The 25,177-nt window shown below is 41.7% G+C and overlaps 1 protein-coding gene across 2 annotated transcripts; it reads right to left on the bottom strand.

Moving 5' to 3' along the window:
- Positions 1 to 6,331: 6,331 nt before the first annotated feature.
- On the bottom strand, positions 6,332 to 15,647 carry LOC101683861 (rho-related GTP-binding protein RhoG-like). 2 transcript variants are annotated; one of them, XM_004777234.3, is made up of 4 exons: positions 15,281 to 15,647; positions 11,552 to 11,615; positions 10,044 to 10,141; positions 6,332 to 9,862 (listed from the first exon to the last, which is right to left on the bottom strand). In XM_004777234.3, the coding sequence occupies exons 3-4, from the start codon at positions 10,053 to 10,055 to the stop codon at positions 9,272 to 9,274; spliced, it is 603 nt and encodes a 200-aa protein (XP_004777291.1). In that variant the 5' UTR covers positions 10,056 to 10,141; positions 11,552 to 11,615; positions 15,281 to 15,647; the 3' UTR covers positions 6,332 to 9,271. The 2 variants fall into 2 exon arrangements, with proteins under 2 accessions (XP_004777291.1, XP_004777290.1); XM_004777233.3 differs by lacking the exon at positions 11,552 to 11,615.
- Positions 15,648 to 25,177: the final 9,530 nt, after the last annotated feature.

Genomic DNA, 25,177 nt, shown 5'->3' with positions numbered 1-25,177 from the left:
GAACAGCCGACCCTTCAGCTAGGTTCACAATTGTTGACATTTTTACAGGTTTTATTTTTTTATTTTTATTTTTTTTAAAGATTTTATTTATTTACTTGAGAGAGAGACAGTGAGAGAGAGCATGAACGAGGAGAAGGTCAGAGAGAGAAGCAGACTCCCCATGGAGCTGGGAGCCCGATGCCGGACTCCAGGACCATGACCCGAGCCGAAGGCAGTCGTCCAACCAACTGAACCACCCAGGCGTCCCCAGGTTTTATTTTTGTTTTAATTTCTGAACCATTTGAAAGGTTCAGAACCAAATGTGATTCTCCAGCCCTAAAAATGGACGTTTTCTACATAACAACAAAATCGTTACTGCATCTTCAAAAATTAACATTGAATCATTATCATTTAGAATACAGTTTGTATTTTCGTATTTAAATTTCCCCAGGTGTCCTAGTTGGAGCATTTTACACCAGTCCAGGATCCGCTGAAGGTTTTTGCACTGCACTTAGTAATCTCCCTTCAGTCTTAATCCAGAAACACCAGCCTTTTCTTTGTGTTGCATACTACATTTTTTTTTCTTAAGAATCCTGGCAAGTTGTCTTGAAAATATTCCATATTCTGAATTCATCTGATTGTTTCTTCAAATTGATTTATGTTAATTATTTTATCAGGCATCAGAAGGCACAAATGTCAGGTTGTCACTCTTGGTGATGCTGTATTTGAGCACCAGATCTCTCCATCCCAAAGGCACATTTTTCCTTTTGTAATTAGTAAATGGGGTTGAGATTGTGTGAATATTCGCCCAATGGTTTTAGCATCCTTTAATGATTCTTGCCTGAATCAGTTATATTGGGAGAGTGCAGAAGGGTGACTTATTCTTTTTTTTTTAATTTTTATTTTTTATAAACATATATTTTTATCCCCAGGGGTACAGGTCTGAATCACCAGGTTTACACACTTCACAGCACTCACCAAAGCACATACCCTCCCCAATGTCCATAACCCCACCCCCTTCTCCCAACCCCCCTCCCCCCAGCAACCCTCAGTTTGTTTTGTGAGATTAAGAGTGACTTATTCTTAAATGCCTTTTACACTTATTAAGTGCATTTATTCAGTAAAGAACTTGGTCTTACCTCCCCCTCCCGTTTTATTTTAATGTGTCATAATCTAGCACCATCATTATCCTTTTTGATGCTCAAACTGTTCCAACTTTGTCCAGAGGGACCCACTTCACTCTGGCTCCTGTGTTACTAGTCTTAAAGTACTTCCTTGCTTTTTGGCACAAGATGTTCTAGGCTTACTCTGTACATTCCCTGTCCGAGACCTGATATAAGCCATTTCTCCAAGGAGCCCTGATATCTTTTAGTGGGGAATGGTATTTAGAAACTGGGGCATCATTGCTTATAAGCCCTTCCAGTGGAGAGAGCTAAAAAAAAAAAGAGAGAGAGAGAGAGAGTCTCTTTGGCTGAGTCGGTAGAGCATGCAACTCTTGGTCTTGGGGCTGTGAGTTCAAGCCCCACATTGGGTGTAGAGCTTACATTTAAAAAACAGAAATTTTTTAAAAATGAGTTTTATACTAATACTTCCAATTCAAGTCCAACACCACAGGGTTCTCCCTCACTTTTCCCCATTCCGTATTTCTATCTTGCTTCTCTTAAAATTCTGGTTCCCGACATCCATATGTTGACCCTTCTCAGAATTGCAAGGTGGATACCACTAGCAACAATAAACCTAAGTAAAGTTCAGAAGTTCTTTGCAGTTTTTTGTCCTTAGACTATATCCTATTAAGGATATATAATGCACTGTGTGTAAAAATTACTTGAATCATTTTTTTCCTCTGTGGAATTCTGTTGTTTTTTTTTTAAGATTTTATTTATTGGGGCGCGTGGGTGGCTCAGTGGGTTAAGCCTCTGCCTTCAGCTCAGGTCATGATCTCAGGGTCCTGGGATTGAATCCCGAATCCAGCTCTCTGCTCAGCAGGGAGCCTGCTTCCTCCTCTCTCTCTCTGCCTGCCTCTCTGCCTACTTGTGACCTCTCTCTCTCTCTGTCAAATAAATAAATAAAGATTTTATTTATTTATTTGACAGAGATCACAGGTAGGTGGAGAGGCAGGTAGAGAGAGAAAGGAAAGCAGGCTCCCTGCTGAGAAGATTGCCCAATATGGGGCTCAATCCCAAGACCCTGGGATCATGACCTGAGCCAAAGGCAGAGGCTTTAAACCACTGAGCCACCCAGGTGCCCTTGTGGAGTTCTGTTTCTAGTCAACTTTATGATTTGCTTTTATTATCCTTTTTAAATACATTTTAATTTTTTAATATGTAAATTTTTACATGGTTATAAGTAAGAAGTATGTAAAAAGCTATTTCCAGAGAAGTCTTACTCCTGTGCCTATGCCCTCTACCCCAATACCAAGCCACTCCCTATAAGTAACCATTCATTAATTTCTGGCTTATCCTTCCTGTGTTTATTTTTTTATTGAGTTGTAACTGACATGTAACATTCTATTAGTTTCAGGTATACAATATAATGACTTGATATTTGTATTTCCTATGTTTCTTTTTTGCAAAAATAAGTCAGTGAGTATACATATTACTTCTTTTTCATTATACAAAAGGTAGCATACTATATACTCTTTCACCTTGCTCTTTTTCACTTAATAATTTAGCCTGGAAATCACAGTGTACCACTTTTTAGCATGCTTCCTCATTCATTCTTATGGCTCCTTGATAGTTCATTGCATGGATATCCCTTGAAATGTTAACAGTAGTCATATTTCCAGGCTAGGTGACAAAAATCTGCCAGAACCTGCACAGTAGCTGAGATGCTGCACTTTTGTAATGAAAATTTAGAATACTATTGCTATACTAGTATTTAAAACAAAAAAGCAAAATAGAATATGTTTTTAAATGCACATTTTTAAAAGATTTTTATTTATTTATCTGATAGACAGAGATCACAAGCAGGCAGAGAGGCAGGCAGAGAGAGAGGGGGAAGGAGGCTCCCTGTTGAGCAGAGAGCCCAATGTGGGGCTCGATCCCAAGGTCTTGGGATCATGACCTGAGCCGAAGGCAGAGGCTTTAACCCACTGAGCCATTCAGGCGCCCCTAAATGCACTTTATTTTTTTTAAGATTTTTATTTATTTATTTGACAGACAGAGCCAGAGAACACAAGCAGGGAAGCAGCAGAGGGAGAGGGAGAAGCAGGCTCCCGGGATCATGACCTGAGCCGAAGGTAGACACCTAACTAACTGGGCCACCCAAGCGCCCTAAATGTACTTTACACTGCTTCTTAGTTGCTTGTGCTTGAGGAAAAGCAGATCCAGCAAGAGGTAGATAGAGTCTTATAGAATGGGGAAGGGGCACGGTGCACCTGGGTAGCTTAGTCAGTTAAGCATCCTGGGATCGAGCCTCATGTTGGGCTCCTGACTCAGCTGGGAGTCAGCTTCTCCCTCTCCCACTCCCCCTACTTGTGCTCGTTCTCTGTGTCAATAAATAAATAAAATATTTTTTTAAATAATTCTTGAAAAAAAAATAAAGAATGGGGAAGGGGACTTCACATACTATAAACACTAAAGATGCTATTCTTGACTCAAAACGTGGTTTTGTATAAATTTACCACATGACCCAGCAATTTCCAGCACTCCAGTATATACCCAAGAAAACTGAAAACATGTCCACACAAAACCTGTACACAGGGGCACCTGGGTGGCTCAGTTGGTTAAGCGACTGCTTTTGGCTCAGGTCATGATCCCAGGGTCCTGGAATCAAGCCCCACGTCAGGCTCCCTGTGGGGTCTGCTCCTCCCTCTCCCTCTGCCTGCCTCTCCCCCTGCTTGTGTGTTCTCTCTCTATGTCAGATAAATAAAACCTAAAAAAAATACCTTGTACACAAAGGTCCATAACAGCACTATTCATAATAGCTAAAAGGTAGAAACAATCCATATTCCCCTCAATTATAAGTAGATAAAATAAGGTATATCCATACAGTGGAATATTATTCAGCAATCAAAAGAAATGAAGTAGGGGGGCCTGCCTGGCTCAGATGGTGGAGCATGTGACTCGATCTCGGTGTTGTGAGTTCAAGCCCCACATTGGGCATAGAGATTATAAGTAAATTTTAAATACCCCTTCCAAATTATTAATAAAGAAAGCACTGTTTTAGGCAAGGTCACCCTCTAAAGGGGAACAGAGAGGTCTATGAGTAAATTTCCTAGTACTGACCAGGAAAATGCGTGTTGAATGGCTATTCCTGGTGGAACTGAAACACTTGTTAATTAGGTATTAAGTCTTGGTTTTACTGATCTCAGGCTCCTAACCTTAGTGAATCCATTTTGGGCCTGTGGTTTTTCTTTCTGATACTATGTGCTATAAAGGATAAAAGATACATACAACTTTTATACATATAACTTGGTTTCAACAGTATATACTCTAGAAAATAAAAGATACATAGAACTATGGGAATTTGAAGAACACTTTAGATTGCTTTCAAATGACCAAGGTTCTTTGAGGAACAGAGCAATTCTCTTACTTAAAGATATAGTCAGGGATGCCTGGGTGGCTCAATTCCTTAAGCGGCTACCTTTGGCTCAGGTCATGATCCCAGGGTCTTGGGATCAAGTCCCACATCCGGCTCCTGGCTCAGCAGAGAGCCTGCTTCTCCCTCCCCCTCTGCCTGCTGCTCTCCCTGCTTGTACTCTCTCTCTCTCTGTTAAATGAATAAAAATCTTTAAAAAAAAAAAAAGATATAGGGCGCCTGGGTGGCTCAGTTGGTTGGGCAACTGCCTTCGGCTCAGGTCAGGGTCCCGGAGTCCCGGGATCGAGTCCCACATCAGGCTCCCAGCTCCATGGGGAGTCTGCTTCTCCCTCTGACCTTCTCGCCTCTCATGCTCTCTCTCACTGTCTCTCTCTCAAATAAATAAATAAAATCTTAAAAAAAAAAGATATAGTTAAACTAGGATGTACTGAGGGGAAAAATGGGAGAGGCAATAAATATAATTAGGGAGGTGGGGTGGAGGAGAAAGCCTTTCTTGATCTTCTCTCAAGATAAAAGTAAGTTTGGTCAAAAAAAGATCCCCCACCAAAAGAAAGAAAGTACCAACGTGTGCTGCGAAATAGATAAACCTTGAAGACATTATGCTAAACAGAGAAAGTGAGTTCCAAATGACCACATACTGGGGGATCCTGACTGGCTCAGTTGGTAGAACATGCAACTCTTGATCTCAGGGTCACAAGTTCAAGTCCCACATTGGGTGCAGATCTTACTTGATTAAAAAAACAAAGACCACATATTATTTGATTCCATGTACATGAAATGTTCAGAAAAAAGAAAGTAGATAACTAGTTGCCTAGGGTTGGGGCCAGGAACAGGGATTCACTGCATGAGGGATCTCTTTGAGGTGACAGAAATGTTCTAAAACTGGATTTTAGCTGACGTGCCTGGCTGGCTCAGTCAGTAGAACATTCAACTCTTGATCTCAGGGTTGTAAGTTTTAGCCCCACATTTGGTGCAGAGATTACTTAAAAATAAAATCTTAAGGCACCTGGGTGGCTCAGTTGGTTAAGTATCTGCCTTTAGCTCATGCAGTGATCCCAGCATCCTGGGATCAAGTCCCACATCAGCTCCCTACTTGAAGGGGAGCCTGCTTCTCCCTTTCCCCGTCTTGTGCTCTCTCTCAAATAAATAAATAAAATCTATAAATAAAAAATAAAATAAAATCTTAAAAAAATAAAACTGGATTTTGGTAACAGCTGTGTAAATAAATTTACCAAAAATCATTAGATTATACACCTGAAATGGATGAGCTTTTTGGTATGTAAATTATATTTCAATAAAGCTGTTTGCAAAGCAACACAAAACAACATGGTTTTGCTCTTCCTTACTAGTCACTTAATAGTGCACCAGCGCTATATACAATTAAGAGTATCAGTTCATTTTTATAACAGAAGAAAGATATTTTCCTGAAATAACTGGAAGAGGCAAAGGACATTAAATGTTATATCCTATATTTACAACCCTAGTCCCTACTACTATAATACCTATAACACAATAGGAGTGTGATAATTGTTTACCGAATGTAGTGTACTAAGTGAGAAAAATCGCCGACAGGGAACTAACTGGTCTGTCATTAGTGAAAACCAGCAGGAACAAGAGAATCGATGTTAGCAGGGAAGACAGTTCCCTGCCCTGATTGTCTGAGGTAGAAAAATAAGTACAGTTACACATAGGTGTGATGTGGAATACAATTATAGTTATTTCATCCTTTGCAAGTTGAAAGGGATTTAGAAACCACTCAACAAAGGAGGAGGGTTGAGGAATTGCTTTGATTTTTAGAAAGCAACAGACCCAGTGAAATCAGAAAAGTTTATTGCCATTCATTATGAACAATTTAAAAGTGATATTAGCATGTTAGTCCTTATACAAATTCATTTTAAGTATAAAAATCAAGATGTCAGTGTATGTAGGACCATCAAGTCAGTCCAATACAAAACCATACTCTCAGACTTATGGATCACACCTCCCTTCATTAAAGGATGCGAGTTTGACAAAACCAAGCCCAGGCTTACATTTGAGATCTTCCCAGACAAAGTGGGAGCAGGAGGCACTATTAAATTAAAAGTCAGTTAAAAAGATTTCAGTAGCTATGGAAAGTTCCCAGAGACATAGGTGACAGCTGTGTTTCTAGCCCCTTTCAACCATGAAGTCCGTAAGGACCTCAGGCAGCATCAGTCCAAACATCCTGAGACCAGAACACACTCAAGCAATAGGCGCTTCATCTGGCCGCTCATGAGAAAACTCAGGGACTACACACAGCAGTTGGTACACCTGCCAACAGGCCAGTTGACTCTTACAGTACCCACACTATGATAATAGACCCCACTTCCCAAAGTGCTAGTGGGCCTTAGTTAAGGAGGGCCACCCTCACCCTCTTCCAGTTAACACCCTGTTCATACAGAGCTCCTACAGCCCCCGCAACAGGAGGCCCTAGGTCACACACCAGAAACAGATACAGTACATTGAAAATGAGAAGACATCTACCAGACAATGCTATCCACCCTGGATCCTCCACAAGTAAATTTCCTAGTACTGACCAGGAAAATGCGTGTTGAATGGCTATTCAACACAGCCTTAGACGATGGTGTAGAAATACACACCAATGAATTACTGTATGAAGAGGAGAGTGCAGTGATACAGGAAAAGCAAAACAGAACACTTTAGCCCATGGTGAGGGAAAGGAAAACCAGAAGAAAAGGAGGAGGAACAGTGAGCTTATGTACCTTTTACTTTCTAACAATACTTGGTATTGCCTGACCTCCCGCTTTCCAATCCTCCAAGAATAGGGGTGCCAGATTTAGCAAATAGAAATACAAAGTGTCCCATTACATTTGAATTTCAGATAAAGAGCAAATATTTTTTAAATCTAGTCCCAAATACTGTATGGTACATACTTACACTAAAAAATTATTTGTTAAAAAAAAAAAAAACTACTCTCTTTTACCTGGCAACCCTGTCCAGGAGGCTCAGTTAACCTGAGCAGTAATGTGATCATATATTGTCAAAGAGCAACAGTGAGACCACCCCAGAGCAAAGCACAGACACTTCATTTGTCACAGAAGTAGCTAGGTGATTCTTTTAACTCCATTTCCCAAACTCTCAAAGATCCACTGTTTATTTTGACAGGGTAGGAGGATATGTGCCCAGTGGAATTGTTAACCACTATCTGCCAGGTGGAGAAGGAAGTTTCCCTTCCATATCAAAGGAGGAAAATAAAAAATACAACTAGAAAGAATAAGGAGAAACAGGCTTAGTAGGGTAAAGAATGTGACTCCTACCACCGCAGGGCAGGCTGAGCAACTCCGGCAAAATCCCTACCAATGTTGACAGCCCCAGGGTCTGGAAATCCAATATACTCCAACTTTCTATGAGCAACTAAAAGACCTCAAAAGCTGAAAACACACACAAACATACACACACGTACAGAGGAGGGAGGAATAGGAAGAGAGCAAGGCAGGACACAGAGGAGAATCACACAACTCCCTGATAACGACTGGCAGAATATTTTGGTTGGTTGGTTGGTTGGTTGGTTTATGGGGTTAACTTTCAGTGGTCTTTCCCTAAAGCAGAAGCTGACAGAAAAAAAGGCGCCTCACAGAGGCCTCAGGGACACAGCTTTATGGGGGATTAATTTCACATCACCAGGCCCATAGTGCTATCATAATCTAACAACAGATCTGACCATCAGACCCCACATCCAATGTGCTAGCATGACTAAGTGCCAAATCCAACACCTAAGGGCGGAAAAGGAGCCAGTAACAAGTCCATGGCTGATAAACATTGCTCTCAAAGGCATAAAGAGGGAAACAACTAAAAGAACAGGACCACATTATGCTTTTTTTTTCCAGACTCTTTGGGAATTTCTAGCTCCTCTTAATCCAACATCTCTGAAACTGTGTTTCTAAAGAGGTTAACAGGTGTTGCGTGGAAGAAAAAAAAAATTCAGTGAAATAAATTTGAGAAATGTTGCCCACTTACTAAAAGTTATAAATCCCTCCAGTAGAGGAACCTGTTCAGCTTTACTTAAATCACTGGTTACCAAAAGGGGGGAGGCTGGAGTAAATAGGTGATGGGGATTAAAGGGCACTTGTGATGAGCACCACGTGTTGTATGGAAGTGCTGAATCACTAAATTGTACACCTGAAACTAATATCATAGTCTGCTAACTAACTGGAATTTAAATAAACACTTAAAAAAACCCCACTGGTTTCTGACTTACTTGACCACAGATCCTTGTTAAGGAACATCAATTAGTATCTTCCAGAACTTCAAGAAATGCTGCTTAACCGTTTTTGCAAACATGTCCCATCTCCAGAATGGGAAGAACATGTCGACACTGGAACACCCAGGAGTCACACATAAAATAATTTTCCAAAATTACTGTATCAGAAAGTTTAAGGCAATGCTTTCGAAACTGTAGAAACTTGTCCTTCTGTGAGGCACTTGCTCAATGGTAATACAGCTAGGAAAGCTAGTTCAGAGGTAAAAGTCAGTCTCTCTCTCTCTCTCTCTCTCTCTCCCCCTCTCCCCCCAAACTTCCTCCAAAAGGTTCAGACCAAACTTCACAGCAACCATGTACAAACAAGGCTGTCTTTGTTCCTCCAAAATCCCGATAACCTGGAGTCTAGGGTTTCTAGGAAAAGAGACAAATGGCTCATGCTGGCATTGTTCAATGCTATCAAAGGAATCCCTCTTATTCCCCCTTCGGTGCAGTCCCCAAATAGCACCCCAAAAGCTATAAAAGGACACACTTCTTGGTGTTCTTCTTTGTGGCAGGGTAAAGCACAGCCCGGACGGCTTCTGAAAATACCTCATGCACCCCATACTGCATCAGGGCTGAACATTCTAGATACTTCACAGCCCCCACCTGCTTAGCCAGGGAAGTGCCTTGCTGAGGAGTTGTGGGCACTAGGCTCTGTTCCTTCAGCTTCTTCACTGTCTCAATGTCATCCCGCAGGTCTCTCTTGGTACCTACCAGCAGAACAGGCACATTGGGGCAATGATGGGAGACCTCAGGGTGCCACTTATGCCTCACATTGGCATACGAGGATGGGTTGCCAATGGAAAAACAAATGACAAAGATATTGGTCTGGGGGTAGGATAGAGTTCGCAGTCGGTCATACTCCTCTTGGCCAGCTGTGTCCCACAGGTTCAGGCTGACGATCTGGCCATCCACAGACGTCTGGGCACTATAGTTATCAAAGACAGTGGGGATATACTCCTCAGGAAAGGCATTTGTTGTGTAACTGATGAGGAGGCAGGTCTTACCTACAGCCCCATCTCCTACAACCACACATTTGATTGTCTGCATTCTTTCCTTGGAGTCCTAAGTGCAATAGAGAAAGAAAGAACATTCATAGATGTTTGGTTCATTTGGGGAGCCTAAGCTTTACCAACATTTCTCTCTGAGGAGAAAGAGAGGAGGTAAGACCCCCCACCCACCGACCATCCCCTTAACACCATAGAAGAGTCAGCTGAGAAAGAGTACATAGGACAAGAGATCTTACCATGGAGTCCATGGACTGCTAGAGGATAAACTTCAGTAGGTCCTAGAAGTCGCCTCTGAAGTATGTGATATTATGTGTAGGTACATAAGTGAATTTTTCTGGAAAGAAGATCCCAAACTGTCATCAGATTGGTAAAAAGGCTGTGAGCCCAAAAAGATTAAAAACCATTCACATACATAGGTATTTCTGTTTTATTTTTGTCAGGTCTGGCTATACTCTATCAAAGGTGCTAAAACATAGTGGGTGCTCAGTAAATGGAAACTAATTTTTAAAATAGCACTGATGTTGGTACACCCAGGTGGCACAATCGGTTAGGCATCTGACTCTTGGTTTCAGCTCAGGCTGTGATCTCGGGGTCATGGTATGGAGCCCTGCATTGGGCTGCATGCTCAGCACAGACTCTGCTTGAAATTCTCTCTCCCTCTGCCCCTCCTGCTCATGCATGCACATGTTCTCTCTCTCTCCGTTTCCCTCCCTCTCAAATAAATAAATATGTCTTTTAAAAAACACACTGATGTAGAAAGAAGGGTCTAAAGGTTGAAACAAAAGAAATATGGCTCTGACTTTGGGTCTGTGGCTATAGACCCAGCAAAGCAATCTCTGTTCCTGACAGTGACGTCCTAAAACTGGAGAAAGGTAGGCCAGTCAGACTTAGCCTCCCAGAGTAAAGAGTCCAGGCTCTGATGTTAAGCCACCTGGAGTCCAAAACCAGTCCTTTCTTTTTCTTTTTCTTTTTTTTTTTTCCAGTCCTTTCTTTTTCTAAGCTTTGTCGACTTCAGCAAGTGCTTCACCCATGGCTTAAGTGAAAGAATGTTTGTGTAGTACTTACTAATGCCTGTCACACAGAAAGTACTCATTAAGCGTTCAAAACTACTATGACTTCATAATAATTCTTGTACTGTTCCGGGGAAGGCAACAGTTCTGTAATGTGATTCCAGTGCTAGACAAACCACAGATCTCATCCCTTCCTACCTTATCTGAGCAAAACCATTAGTCATACCACCACCATACTTTCTCTTTTACTTCTTCAGGAATCAAGCATTTGAGAGTTAACGGTAAGGCACAGATGACCTCCAAGAAGCGTGTTTACTATGAGCTCCCACATTTATACCCCATTTTAAAACCCTATCACCGCCCTACCCTGTCAGTGCCCCCAGAGCACTCCATTTCCTTTAGCTTAACTACTGCACTAATTTCAGACCTGATCCTGATAGCATTAACTTCATGTGTCAGAACATGGAGGAAAGGGGATAAACTGTCTTAAGTATTTAATTATAGAAAAAAAAAAAAAAAACAACTGAGGGCGCCTGGATGGCTCAGTTAAGCGACTGCCTTTGGCTCAGGTCATGATCCTAGAGTCCCAGGATCCAGTCCCACATTGGGCTCCCAGCTCAGCAGGGAGTCTGCTTCTCCCTTTGACCCTCCCCACTCTTGCGCTCTCGCTCTCTCTCCCGACTCTCAAATAAATAAAATCTTTTTAAAAATTGAGAATCAAATTAGTTTCTCACCTTAGGAATTTGGAGGAATAGATACATCGCTCATCCTGTTGTCTTTTTCTTTCTTTCCTTCTTTCTTTATTTGAGAGAGAGGGAGAAAGAGAGAGAGCATGTGCGCGCACAAGGAAGAGCACTAGCAGTATGAAGGGCAGAGGGAGAAGCAGGCTATCTGCGGGAAGCTCGATGTGGAACTGCATCTTGAGATTCCAGGATCACAGCCTGAGCCAAAAGCAGACGCTTAACTGACTGAGCCAGCCAGGCGCCCCTCTATTGTCATATTAGCTAAGGTCCATATCATAGACAAAACAAAACATCTTATTTTCAGTCAGAGTAAAGAGAAGTTGGCCTTTAGGGCACCGGGGTGGCTCAGTGGGTCAAGAGTCTGCCTTTGGCTCAGGTCATGATCTTGGGGTCCTGGGATCAAGTCCTGCATCAGGCTCCCTGCTCAGTGAGGAGCCTGCTTCTCCCTCTCCCTCTGTCTCTGTCTCTCTCTCTCTCACTCTAATAAATAAATTAAATCTTAAAAAAAAATAAAAAAGAAAAGAGAAAAGTTGGCCTTCTGAGTATGCTTCACACAGGCCTATTAGAGGTAGCTCTCTTCCCACACAGCCAATTCTGACTCACAAGGCATTCCACCTAAAGCCTTCATTAGCACAGGTCCCACAGCTAAAAGTCCGGAGTGTAATTCATCTTTAGTATTCACTGACCATCAGCCCTATCTTTTTCCACCTAGGAACAGGCATAAGGATCAAACATACAAGGTCAATGGGAAAAGGGTAAAGTCACCACCACATTCTTTGAGAATAGCCTTCCTTGATTTTCCCAGTCTGGATTAACTTCTTTCTCCTCTGAATTCCTGTAGCAATTCCTATATGAACAACTCACCTTCCCAGCCTGCTATCCTTTATCATCCAGTAGCCAACATCTCTGTTCAAAGTGACTGCTTTCAGGACAACTGTGCATCTGAGGGGGTTCCCGAACCAGACCAAACTCTTAGACCCAAAGACCACTTTGCACCCCAAATTCTCAGCTCCTCATCTCAATAACTAGGAAAAGGCATCTACACTCACTTCTGCTTGTTTATATCTACTAACCCTTCTGGTATATATGGTCTGCAGATGGGCACTCAAACCACACTGATTATGGCTGAGGGACTAGATGATGAAGGGCAGCTAGAACATCCCAGGTCTGAAACAAAACCCAGGACATCCTCACCCATAGCAAATTCTCTATCAAAGTTTGGGGGGCTACTTTGTACAAGCACCTGACTCATTTACTCAGCCCACATGTCCCACATGTCCCACATGTTCATCATGTTATTTAATTATGTGTATGTTTGGAATTATCCACAGTTAAAAGTTTAAATATACTAAAACTATATCTAAAAGAATTAAAAACAGGATCTCAAAGCGCTATTCGTACACCAGTGTTCATTGCAACATTATGCACAAGAGCCAGGAGGTGGAAGCAACCTAAAGACCATCAACAGATAAACACATAATAAAACATAAAAACATATATATATATATATATATATGTTGTATATTATTCAACCTCAAAAAGAAGGAAATGTTGGAGCACCTGGCTGGCTCAGTTGGTAGAGCATGCGACTCTTGATCTCAGGGTCATGAGTTCAAGCCCCACACTGGGCATGGTGGCTACTTAAAAAAGAGAGAGAGAGAAGGAACTCTTCATACACTACAACATGGATGAAACTTGAGGACATACGCTAAGTGAAATCACATAGACAGCAATATACTGCATGATTCCACTTACATAAGGTATCTACAGTAGTCAAACACATAAAAACAGAAAGTAGAATGGTAGTTGCCAGGGCTGGGGGAGGCGAAATGGGGAGGGCTTTTAAAAAAAATTATTTTAGAGAGAAAAGAAAGAATAGGAAGGGCAGAGGGAGAGAATCTTCAAGCAGAGTACCTGCTGAGCATGGAGCCTGACGCAGGGCTCTACCCCACGACCCATGAGATCATGACTTGAGCCAAAATCAAGAGTCAGACACTTAACCAACTGAGCCACTCAGGCACCCTAATGGAGAGTTGTTTACCGGTGACAAAGTTTCAGTTTTGCAGGGTGCCTGGTGACTCAGTAAGTTAAGTATCTGACTCTTGATTTCTGCTCAGGTCATGATCTCAGGGTCCTGAGATCGAGGCTCATATTGAGGGGGGTGGGTTCATGGTCAGCGGGGCATCTGCTTGTCCCTCTGCCTCTCCCCCACTCATGCTCACAGGCTTACGTACTCTCTCAAATAAATAAAATCTTTAAAATGAAAGTTTTAGGTTGCCAAGATGAAAAATTCTAGAGATCTACTGCACAGCAATACATATATAGTTAACACTACTGTAATGAATATTTTAAAATGGTTTAAAGTACTAAAAATAAAAGTATTTTTAAAGGATTTGGAGCTCTGAGAGAAGGCTAGGGGTCATAAAAGAAAGGTAAATGAGAAAAGCTTGTTTACCTCAGCCTCGGGATCTAGCACAATGGGGTCCTGTCATGGATCACCTACAGCTTTGCCCTCCTCATCACCACCACTATCTACATTTTCCCCGGTACTCCTATGGGCAACGAACTGCTAGAAAGGACTCAAAAAAGAGTAAAGAGAAAGACTGCTAGAAGCTTACAATCTTGTGGGAAAGGCAGGACTCATATGAAAAAGCAAACAATAATACAAAATGATGTATGGCTCACAGGGGAAAAAAGTTGCTGTAGGGAAGCAAAGGGAAACTTAAAAATGAGAGGTTACAGGCATTGTGCCAAATACTTTTACATATCTTATTTAAGCTTCACAGTAGCTCTGGGAAGCAGACATCAGAGCAAGTCAGAGATCTTTAGGTATGCCTTTAAGTTTGGAAACTGGGAGAGGTGCTGCAGAAACCAGGACCCTCAGAAAGTTCCCTTCCCAACCATTCACAGTAAACTGGAATTAGTTTCTTCTAAGTCTTCCCATCTCTTCTGACAAAGTATCCTTCTTCACATGTACAGTCTGCGTAGGAGTCAATTTTTTCCTAGGTTAGACAGTGTAAAAGACCCAGTAACAGTCAAGACAAGAATGCAGCTCAAAGGATTACTGTTTCTAGCACATTCTCCTCCAGGTCTCACCCTCTTGGTAAGTCTGAGTCTAATGCACTTGAAATCACGCTGTAACTCTCTGGAACCAAAACAATTTAGCAGAAGACACCCCCCCCCGCCCCCCAATCTGTATCTATTACTCTCACACAACTTAATTCCTCTACTAAACACCGGCAGCTTTCTCACACCGGAGACTGCCTTCTTTGGTTCAGGTCCAGCCAAAGGCTTTGGGACTCTCGAAGCCGAAGGAAGCCATGTGAACACTCCCCAAATCCGAGCCAGGGGAAGACTACCCCGCGACTGGAAACTTAACCAGAGACGCAGGAGTAGTGACCCAGCATAGCTCCACAAGCCCGCTCAGCACTTCCTTCGCATCCTTCACCACCAGGCCTACTTGGTTCCCGCACTTCCTAGGGACTCGTGAGCCTGGGACAGAGCGCTGCCCCACCTGGGATTCGCAAGTAGCAAGAGCCGGAGCGGGCTCAGTCTCCCCCATAGGCATACACCTCATCCCACCGTCCAATGCCTTCCATCTCGGGAATGGCTCACAGACTCACGCAAGCCTCCGGAGCTGGGGAGACTCACGAAAAGTGTGGGGGATAAAGAGGGGGTGGTGCGGAAGCGCTGGGGGCGGGGAGTCTCCATAAAGATTACCTGCCAAAGCAAAAGCGGTCGTCTTCCACCGCTGATGACTACAGCGGGCAGAGCCTCCCAGCGCGACTGTGGCGAGGGTGGGCAGGCCCTGCGAGCTCGGCGCCACATCCGGGCAGCTACCGAGTCCCAACCCCGTCGTCAGACGCAGCCTCCGCTGGATGCCCCGACACCTCCTGGGAAGTGGAGTCTTAGCGCCGGCCTCACTGTCTGCGACTCACAGGCTTCTAGACTGACTACCCCTTGGAGTAACTAACGAGGATTACTTGGATCCGGCCCTCAGGTGCGGACCCACAAGACCAGTTACCCGGTGCAGAGGTCCCCAAGACTCCTCTTTCCCTTGCCAAAGTGAGGCCGCCCTTTCCTCCCCAGACCCCGGTTTCCTTCTCAAGACCAGCCCTGACGTAGGAGGCAGGCAGGAAACTGAAGTATTAGGAAAAAATGGAGGCGATAAAAGAAAATGAGGGAGTGAGCGAATTAGGGTTACTTTCAGTCACCATATTAATTTGCATTTTCTGGAGTTTTCTGTAAGTGGGATCATACAGTATGCACTCCTTTTTTAGTGGCTTTATGGAGATATAAATTCATATACCACACAATTCACTCATTGAAATTGTACTGTTCAGGGGTCCCTGTCTAGCTGTCAGTAGAGCATGTGACTCCTGATCTCGGGGTTGTAATTTCCAACCCTGCCTTGGGTGTCGAGATTGCTTAAAAATAAAAAATCTTTTAAAAATGTTTGTACATTTTGGGCGCCTGGGTGGCTCAGTGGGTTAAGCCTCCGCCTTGGGCTCAGGTCATGATCTCAGGGGCCTGGGATCGAGTCCCACATCAGGCTCTCTGCTCAGCAGGGAGCCTACTTCCTCCACTCTCTCTCTCTGCCTGCCTCTCTGCCTACTTGTGATCTCTTTCTGTCAAGTAAATAAATAGAATCTTTAAAAAAAATTTTTTTGTACAGTTCAATGTGTTTTTTTGTGTTACCTTATTAATTTTTTTTAATTGTGGTAACTGCATAACAAAATTTGCCCTTTTACCCATTTTCAAGTATAAAGTTCAGGGGCATTAAGTACATTTACAATGTTGTGCAAAGCATCACCATTGATATTTCCAAAACTTTTTAAATCATCCCTAACAGAAAACTCTGTACCCATTAAGCAAGAACTCCTCATTTCCCCCTGCCTCCAGCCCCTGGAAACCAACTTTCTCTCTCCATGAATTTGACTTTTCTAGCTACCATTCATTTATTGATGGACATTTTGGGTTGTTTTCCAACTTTTGACTATTGTGAATAATGGTGCTATGAATACTGGCTTACAAGAATCTGGTTTTCTTTATTATTTTCTAGTTCACTGATTTCCACTTTGATCTTCATTATTTTTGTTTCTTTGAATTTATTTGCTCTTCTTTTTACTGAAGTAAAAGCTGAAGTCATTGTTTTGAGACATTTTTTGTGTTCTTTTTTTTTAAAGATTTTATTTATTTATTTATTTCACAGACAGAGATCACAAGCAGGCAGAGAGGCAGTCAGAGAGAGGAGGAAGCAGGCTCCCCGCTGAGCAGACAGCCTGATGCGGGGCTCGATCCCATATCCCTGGGATCATGACCTTAGCAGAAGGCAGAGGCTTTAACCCGCTGAGCCACCCAGGCACCCCCATTTCTTCTTTTCTAATACAGGTTTTTAGTGTATAAAAACTGCTTGCTAAGGGGCACCTGGGTGGCTCAGTGGATTAAGCTCTCGATTTTGGCTTAGGTCATGATCTCGGGGTCACGAGTTCAAGCCCCTCATCAAGCTCTGTGCTGAGGGTGGAGGAGCCTGCTTAAGATTCTCTCACTCTCTGCCCCTCTCTCCAGCTTTCACCTGCTCTCTCACTCTCAAAATAAATAAATAAAATATATTTCTAAAAATTACCACCTAAATACTTCTTTAGCAGAATGCCATAAATTATTGTGTGGTTTCATCTTTATTCGGTTCAAAGTATTTTCTTTTTTTTTTTTAATTAAGCATTTTATTTATTTATTTATTTGACAGACAAAGATCACAAGTAGGCGGAAAGGCAGGCAGAAAGAGAGGAAGGGAAGCAGGCTCCCTTCCGAGCAGAGAGCCCTATGCAGGGCTTGATCCTAGGACCCTGGGATGACGACCCAAGCTGAAGGCAGAGGCTTTAACCCACTGAGCCACCCAGGCGCACCTGGTTCAAAATATTTTCTAATTTCTCTTTTGATTTCTTCTTTGACCCATGGGATATCTAGAAGTGGATTGTTTCATTTTCAAATATTTGAGGATTTCCAGAGATCTTTTGGTTGTTGGTGTGTGTAATTTGACTCCATTTTTTTAGAGAATATACTTGGTATGACTTGACCGTTTTGAATTCATTGAGACTTCTTTTGTGGCCTAGAATATGGTCTACCCTGGTAAATACTCCACGTGCACTTGAAAAGAATATGTATTTTGTTGTTATTGGGTGGAGTGTTCTAAAAATGTCAATGGGGTCAATTTGGTTGATAGTATTGTTCACTTCTTCTGTATCCTCACTAATTTTATGGTTCCTCGTTCTATTGATTACTGAGAGAAGGGTATTAAAATTTGACTAGTACTGCAGATTTGTCTAGCTTTTCTTGCAGTTTGTCAGTTTTTGATTCATGTATTCTGAAGCTCTTGTATTATTATTATACGCATACATATGTAGAATTGTTATGTTCTCATTTTCCATTTGTCCCATCTCTTCTTGGTTCTCTTTTTCCTTTTTTTCTACCTTCTTTTGGATTAATCAGTATTATTTTAATTTCACTTTTATCTCCTTATTGGCTTATTAGCTTCATATCTCTGTTTTGTTACATCTTATAGGTTTATTATGTACAACCATAACCTACCAGTCTACCTTCAAGTGTTATTATACCACTTCATGTAGAGTTATATGTTGTTATGTACTTACATTAGTGTACATCCATTTCTCTCTTCTTGGACTTTACACTATTGTTATGCATTTTACTTTTACCCCACAATGCACTGTTACTATTTTTTGTTTAAACAGTTAAATTTAGATATATATAGAGAGAGAGAAAGAGAGAGAGAGCACACACACGTATGCAGAGCAGCAGGCAGAGGGAGAATCAGGCTCTCCACTGAGCAGGGAGCCCAATGCGGAGCTCGATCCCATGACCCTGGGATCATGACCTGAGCTGAAGGCAGCTGCCTAACCATCTGAGCCACCCAGGTGCTCCTAAACAGTTAAATTTTTTAAAGATTTATTTATTTTAGAAAAAGAGAGAGTGTATGTGTGCATGAGTTGGGGGAGGAGCAGAGGGAGAAAATCTTTGTTCAGACTCCCCTGAGCATGGGACCTGGTGCAAGGCTCGATCCCATGACCCAGGAGATCATGACCTGAGCTGAAACCGAGAGTCAGATGCTCAACCAACTGAACCACCCAAAGGCCCTATAAATAGTTAATTTTTTAAAGGTTTTATGTATTTATTTGACAGAGAGAGCACAGGCAGGACGTTGGCAGGCAGAGGGAGAAGCAAGCTCCCCATGGAGCAGGGAGCCCCAAGCAGGACTCAATTCCAAGGCCTGGGATCATGACCCAAGCCGAAGGCAGACACTTAACCAACTGAGCCATCCAGGTGCCCCAATGGTTCATTTTTAACAGACTTTTATTTAGAATTTTTTTACGTAAGCTCTGCCCCCAGCGTGGGACTTGAACTCATGACCCCAAGATCAAGAGTCACATGCTGTACCAACTGAGCCAGCCAGGCATCCCAATAGACTTTATTTTTTAGAGCAGTTTTAGGTACAGCAAATTAAACAGGAATTAGAGAATTTCCATTTATCTCCTGACCCCACACAGGCAGAGCCTAGGCTATCTCAAAATCCCGCACACCAGAGTAGCACATTTGTTGTAACTGATGAATCTATGTTGACACACTGTTACTATCCAAAGTCTATCTTAGAGTTCACTCTTGGTGTTGTATATCCAATGAGTTTTGAGAAATATACAATGGCATATATCCACTATTATAACAGCATATAGAATAGTTACACTGTCCTAGAAACCATCTGTGGTCTGCCTATTCATTCCCCTCTCCCTACAATTGCTGGCAAGCACAGATCTTTTTATTGTCTCCATAGTTTTGCCTTTTCCAGAATGCCATATAGTTGGAATCATACAATATGTAGACTTCTCAGATTGGCTGTTTCCCTTTAGTAATGTGCATTTGAAGTTCTTCCATGTCTTTTTATGGTTTGATGGCTCATTTCTTTTTAGTGAATAATATTGTATTGTCTGGATGTACCACAATTTATTTATATATTCACCTTCTGAAGGACGTCTTGGTTGCTTCCAAGATTCAGCAATTATGAATAAAGCACCATAAATATCTAAGTGCAGGTTTTTGTGTGGTCGTGAATTTTCAGTTCATTTAGGGAAATATGAATGTGATGGCTGGCCCAAATGGGTAATTATCTTTTTAAAACAGCTTTATTGGGGTAAAAATTTACACATCATAAATTCACCCATTTTAAATGTGCAACTAAATGGTTTTTTAGTATATTGACAATGTTGGGGCGCCTGGGTGGCTCAGTTGGTTAAGCATCTGCCTTTTGGCTCAGGTCATGATCCCACAGTTCTGGGATCGAGTCCCACATAGGGAAATCCCTGCTCGTCAGGGAGTCTGCTTCTCCCTCCCTTCTACCCCTGCCCCTGCTCATGCTTGCTCTCTTTCTCTAAGATAAAGAAATAAATAAATCTTTTAAAAAATCTTTTGTCAGGGGCGCCTGGGTGGCTCAGTGGGTTAAGCCGCTGCCTTCGGCTCAGGTCATGATCTCGGGGTCCTGGGATCGAGTCCCGCATCGGGCTCTCTGCTCAGAAGGGAGCCTGCTTCCTCCTCTCTCTCTCTGTCTGCCTCTCTGCCTACTTGTGATCTCTCTCTGTCAAATAAATAAATAAAATCTTTAAAAAAAAATCTTTTGTCAGACATATGTCTTGTGATACTTTCTTCCATTCTGTGGCTTATGTATCATTTTCTGAAATAGCAGAAGTTTTTAATTTTGATATATTCAAGTTTTTCTTTTATGCTTAGTGCTTTTTTGGTCCTCTCCTGCGTAAGAGATCATTACCTGTATTTTTTATGTGTTATAGCTTTTGTTGCCAATATTTATACCTCTTATTTTGATTTCTCATTTCACTGCATTGGTTAGGATTTCTAGCATAATGCTGAATGGTAGCTAATTTACCTATGTGAACGTCTGTGATTAGGTTTTAGGGAATAACAGTGAGACTGGAGAGAAGCTAGAGACACTACAAAGGAAGACTCAATAGTACTTGTTAACTAACTGAATAAGGGGGATGAAAGAGAATCACAGTTTAGAAATAACTTGGATGTTAAGATTAGGAACAGGGAGAATGAAGTTGCCATTATCAGAAATCAAACAATGAAGAAAGTTATTTGAAGAGAAAGATAAGTTCCATTTCAGATAGTTTCATTTTGAGTTTACAAAGGATTTTTTATTCAGAGGTGTCCTCTAGGCAGTTAGAGAACCTGCGTTTGGATGAGAGGCTTGGCCTGGAGACAAAGACCTTAGAGTCATCAGCAAAGGTGATAACTGAAATAATAATGTGGATTATTACTTAAAAGAAGAGAAGTTAGGGGGCGCCTGGGTGGCTCAGTGGGTTAAGCCACTGCCTTCGGCTCAGGTCATGATCTCAGGGTCCTGGGATCGAGTCCCACATTGGGCTCTCTGCTCAGCAGGGAGCCTGCTTCCCCCACCTCTCTCTCTGCCTCTCTCTCTGCCTGCTTGTGATCTCTCTGTCAAATGGATAAATAAAATCTTAAAAAAAGAAGAAGAAGAAGAAGAGAAGTTAGGGGTGCCAGGGTGGCTCAGTTGATTAAGCATCTGGCTTTGGCTCAGGTCATGATCTCAGGGTCCTGGGATCAAGCCCCGAAACAGGCTCAGTGTTGTTCAGTGGAGAGTCTGCTTGTCCCTCTCCCTCTCCTTCTCCCTCTCCCCTGCCTCTACCCCTGCTCATGGTCTATCTCTCTCTCTCTCTCTTTTAAAGAAAGTAAATTAGAGAAAAAGAGAAAAAAGAGTTTTAACACTGGACCTCAAAGATGAAGGTAGGAGGAAATAGAGGAACCAAGAAAAAAATAGATGGGGGATGGTGGGGGTAGGGAGAGGGTGGCTGGGCTATGGACATTGGGGAGGGTATGTGCTATGGTGAGTGCTGTGAATTGTGTAAGACTAATGATTCCCAGACCTGTACACTTGAAGCAAATAAGACATTATATGTCAATAAAATTTTTTTAAAAAGAAAATAGAAGAAAAAGATTTCAATTTTTTTAATTTATTTGACAGACAGAGATCACAGGTAGGCAGAGAGGCAGGCAGAGAGAGAGAGAGCAGAGGAATCAGGCTCCCCGCTAAGCAGAGAGCCCAATGCAGGGCTCGATTCCAGGACCCTGGGATCATGACCTGAGCTGAAGGCAGAGGCTGTAACCCACTGAGCCACCCAGGCACCCCCCAAAAAAGATTTAGAACAGAAGGGTATCTAGCTTTTAAAGTTGTAAGGAATAGTTAACAGTGTCAAATAGGAGAAAGAACTCAAGGGAAACAAGGAGTGGAAGTGGCAGATCTTCTGAAATTGTCAGTAAAAATGTCCTTAGACTGGCAACCATGAAACAAAACATTTTTTAGATACTAACAGAAAACTAAACACAGACTAAGTATTTGATGATGCCGAGAAATTATATATTGTACTGAGTATGATAATGGTATTATGGTTGTATTTTTTTAAAGCCTTCATCTTCTGAGCCCAAAATGAGCCCAAGTTCTTAAAAATGATACCTAAAATATGCTTTAAAATGCTCCAGCAAGGGGAGGGTATGGGCTATGATGAATGCTGTGAAATGTGTAAGCCTGATGATTCACAGACCTGTGCCCTGGGGCAAATAATACGTTATATGTTAATAAAAATAATTTTTTAAAAAATAAAATGCTCCAGCAAAACAATAATAATAATTAATTAAAATAAAATAAAGCATGCCAGTGAAATCTTAATAAGTGAAAGGGATATATAAAATAATAATAACAGGATGTTAATTATTATTGAACTGGATGATGGGTACATGGAGGTTCATTATATTATTCTTTTTGCTTTCTATATGTTTAAAAATTTACACAATAAAAGGCTTAAAAATGGATAGTTTGGAATGACATCAAAGATACGTTGTTAAGATAAAAGTAAGATTCAGAACATGAGGATGGTATGCTATCATTTGAATTAGAAAAAAATAAAAGGAAAGGCTAGGAATACTTGTTTGTATATGCAAAGAATGTCTTTAATAAGATATGTAAGAAACTGATAACTTTAGTTGTTTCCTAGAAAAAGAACCTGTATAGCTTGGTAGTAACAGTGAGAGGAAAAAATTTTTTTAAAGATTTTATTTGTTTATTTGACAGAGATCACAAGTAGTCAGAGAGGCAGGCAGAGAGAGAGGAAGGGAAGCAGGCTTCCTGCTGAGCAGAGAACCTGATGCGGGGCTCAATCCCAGGACCCTGGAATCATTTTTTTTTTAAGATTTTATTTATTTATTTGAGAGACAGAGATCACAAGTAGGCAGAGAGGCAGGCAGAGAGAGAGGAGGAAGCAGGCTCCCCACTGAGCAGAGAGCCCCATGTGGGGCTCGATCCCAGATCACTGGGGTCATGACCTGAGCCAAAGGCAGAGGCTTTAAACCACTGAGCCACCCAGGCACCCTGAGAGGAAAATTTTTAACCTGTATATTCTCTTACACCTTTAGAAACTTCGCAACAGCCATAGAACAAATAATCCAATCAAGAAATGGGCAGAAGACATGAACAGACATTTCTCCAAAGAAGACATACAATTGGCCAACAGATACATGAAAAAGTGCTCAACATCACTCGGCATCAGGGAAATACAAATCAAAACCACAATGAGATACCACCTCACACCAGTCAGAATGGCTCAAATTAACAAGACAGGGAACAACAGATGTTGGGGAGGATGCAGGGAAAGGGAACCCTCCCACACTGTTGATGGGAATGCAAGCTGGTGCAGCCACTCTGGAAAACAGTATGGAGGTTCCTCAAAAAGTTAAAAAAAAAAAAAAAAAAGAACTACTTTATGACCTAGCAATTGCACTACTGGGTATTTACCCCAAAGATACAAATGTAGTGATCTGAAGGGGCACATGCACCCCAATGCTCATAGCAGCAGTGTCCACAATAGCCAAACTATGGAAAGAGCCCAGATGTCCATCAACGGATGAATGGACAAAGATGATGTGATATATATATATATATATATATATATATATATATATATACAATGGAATAGTACTCATTCAACAAAAACAGATGAAATCATGCCATTTGCAATGATGTAGATGGAACTAGAGGGTATTATGCCCAGCGAAATAAGTCAATCAGAGAAAGACAATTATCATATGATCTCACTCATATGTGGAATTTAAGAAACAAAACAAAGGATCATAGGGGAAGGGAGGGGAAAATAAAGCAAGATGAAATCAGAGAGGGAGAAAAACCATTAGAGACTCTTTTCTTTTTTAATATTTTATTTATTTATTTGACAGCATAAGTAGGCAGAGTGGCAGGCAGAGGGAGAAGGAGAAGCAGGCTCTCCACTGAGCAGGGAGCCCAATGTGGGGCTGGATCCCAGGACCCTGGGATCATGACCTGAGCCAAAGGCAGAGGCTTAACCCACTGAGCCACCCAGATGCCCCAGGGACTCTTAAATATAGGAAACAAACTGAGGGTTGCTGGAGGGGAGGGAGTGGGGGAGGGGTAACTGGGTGATGGACATTAAGGAGGGCAGGTGATGTAATGAGCACTGTGTATTATATAAGACTGATGAATCACTGAACTCTAGCCCTGAAACCAGTAGTACACTATATGTTAATTACTTGAATTCAAATTAAAAAAAAAAGAAAGAGTCTGTGGCTTAACCAACTGAGCCCCCACCCCAGCACCCCTGAAAAATTAGTTTTAAAAAAATCCAATGGCTGGCTCAGTAGGTAGAGCATGCAGCTCTTGATCTCAGGGTCATGAGTTCAAGCCCACATTGGGCATTGAAGCTTACTTAAAAAAAATTCCAGGGGTACCTGGGTGGCTTCAACACAAATCTCAATCCCAGAGTCCTGGGATTGAACCCTGTGTCAGGCCTCTCCCTCTCCCTCTGCCCTTCTCCCCCTTTTCCCTGGCTCATCCTCCTGCTCTCTCTCTCTCAAATAAATGAACAGAAACTTTAAAAAAAATAAAATTAAAAGAAATCCAATTATTTATTATTTACAGGAGGTAAACCTAAAACAAAATGACACAGAAGTGTTGAAAATAAAGGGATAAAAACTCATCAGGCAAATAGGATTTTTAAAAAGGCAGAAATGGAGGGGGTGCCTGGCTCAGTCAGAAGACTCTTGATCTCAAGGTCCTGAATTCAAACTCCATGTCGGGTGTAAAGATTAATAAACAAAATAAATAAACTTTAAAAAAGCAGAATGGGAATATTAATATAGGATAAAGTAGAATTCAAGACAAAAGGTGTTAAGTGGTGCAAGAAAGGTACCATTTGTTTAAACTGGCCAAAGGGCACAATTGACCAACAAGGAAGTTATAGCTGTCATTGAACTTTTCATACAGAGCAAGATAGTAGTGAAACATAAGTAAAAACTATTTATAAATACAAGACAGTACAGAGATAAAATCATGGCCGGAGACATACCATTCTCAGACTGACAGCCAAAGAGCCAAACTAGGTAAGGTTGTAGATTTGTCAGATTTAATAGATTTGTGTAGAAATTTGCACCCCAAAATAGACTACACATTCTTCTCAAAGGCTGTAGAACACTTACCAAATTGATCATGTA

The sequence above is a fragment of the Mustela putorius genome, unplaced genomic scaffold (assembly GCF_011764305.1).
Source record: "Mustela putorius furo isolate JIRA1106 unplaced genomic scaffold, ASM1176430v1.1 tig00537297_pilon_pilon_pilon, whole genome shotgun sequence".
In the NCBI taxonomy this organism is placed as follows: domain Eukaryota; kingdom Metazoa; phylum Chordata; class Mammalia; order Carnivora; family Mustelidae; genus Mustela; species Mustela putorius.
The sequence above is the reverse complement of the archived record's forward strand: the minus strand, read 5'-3'. Positions and strand labels throughout refer to the sequence as shown.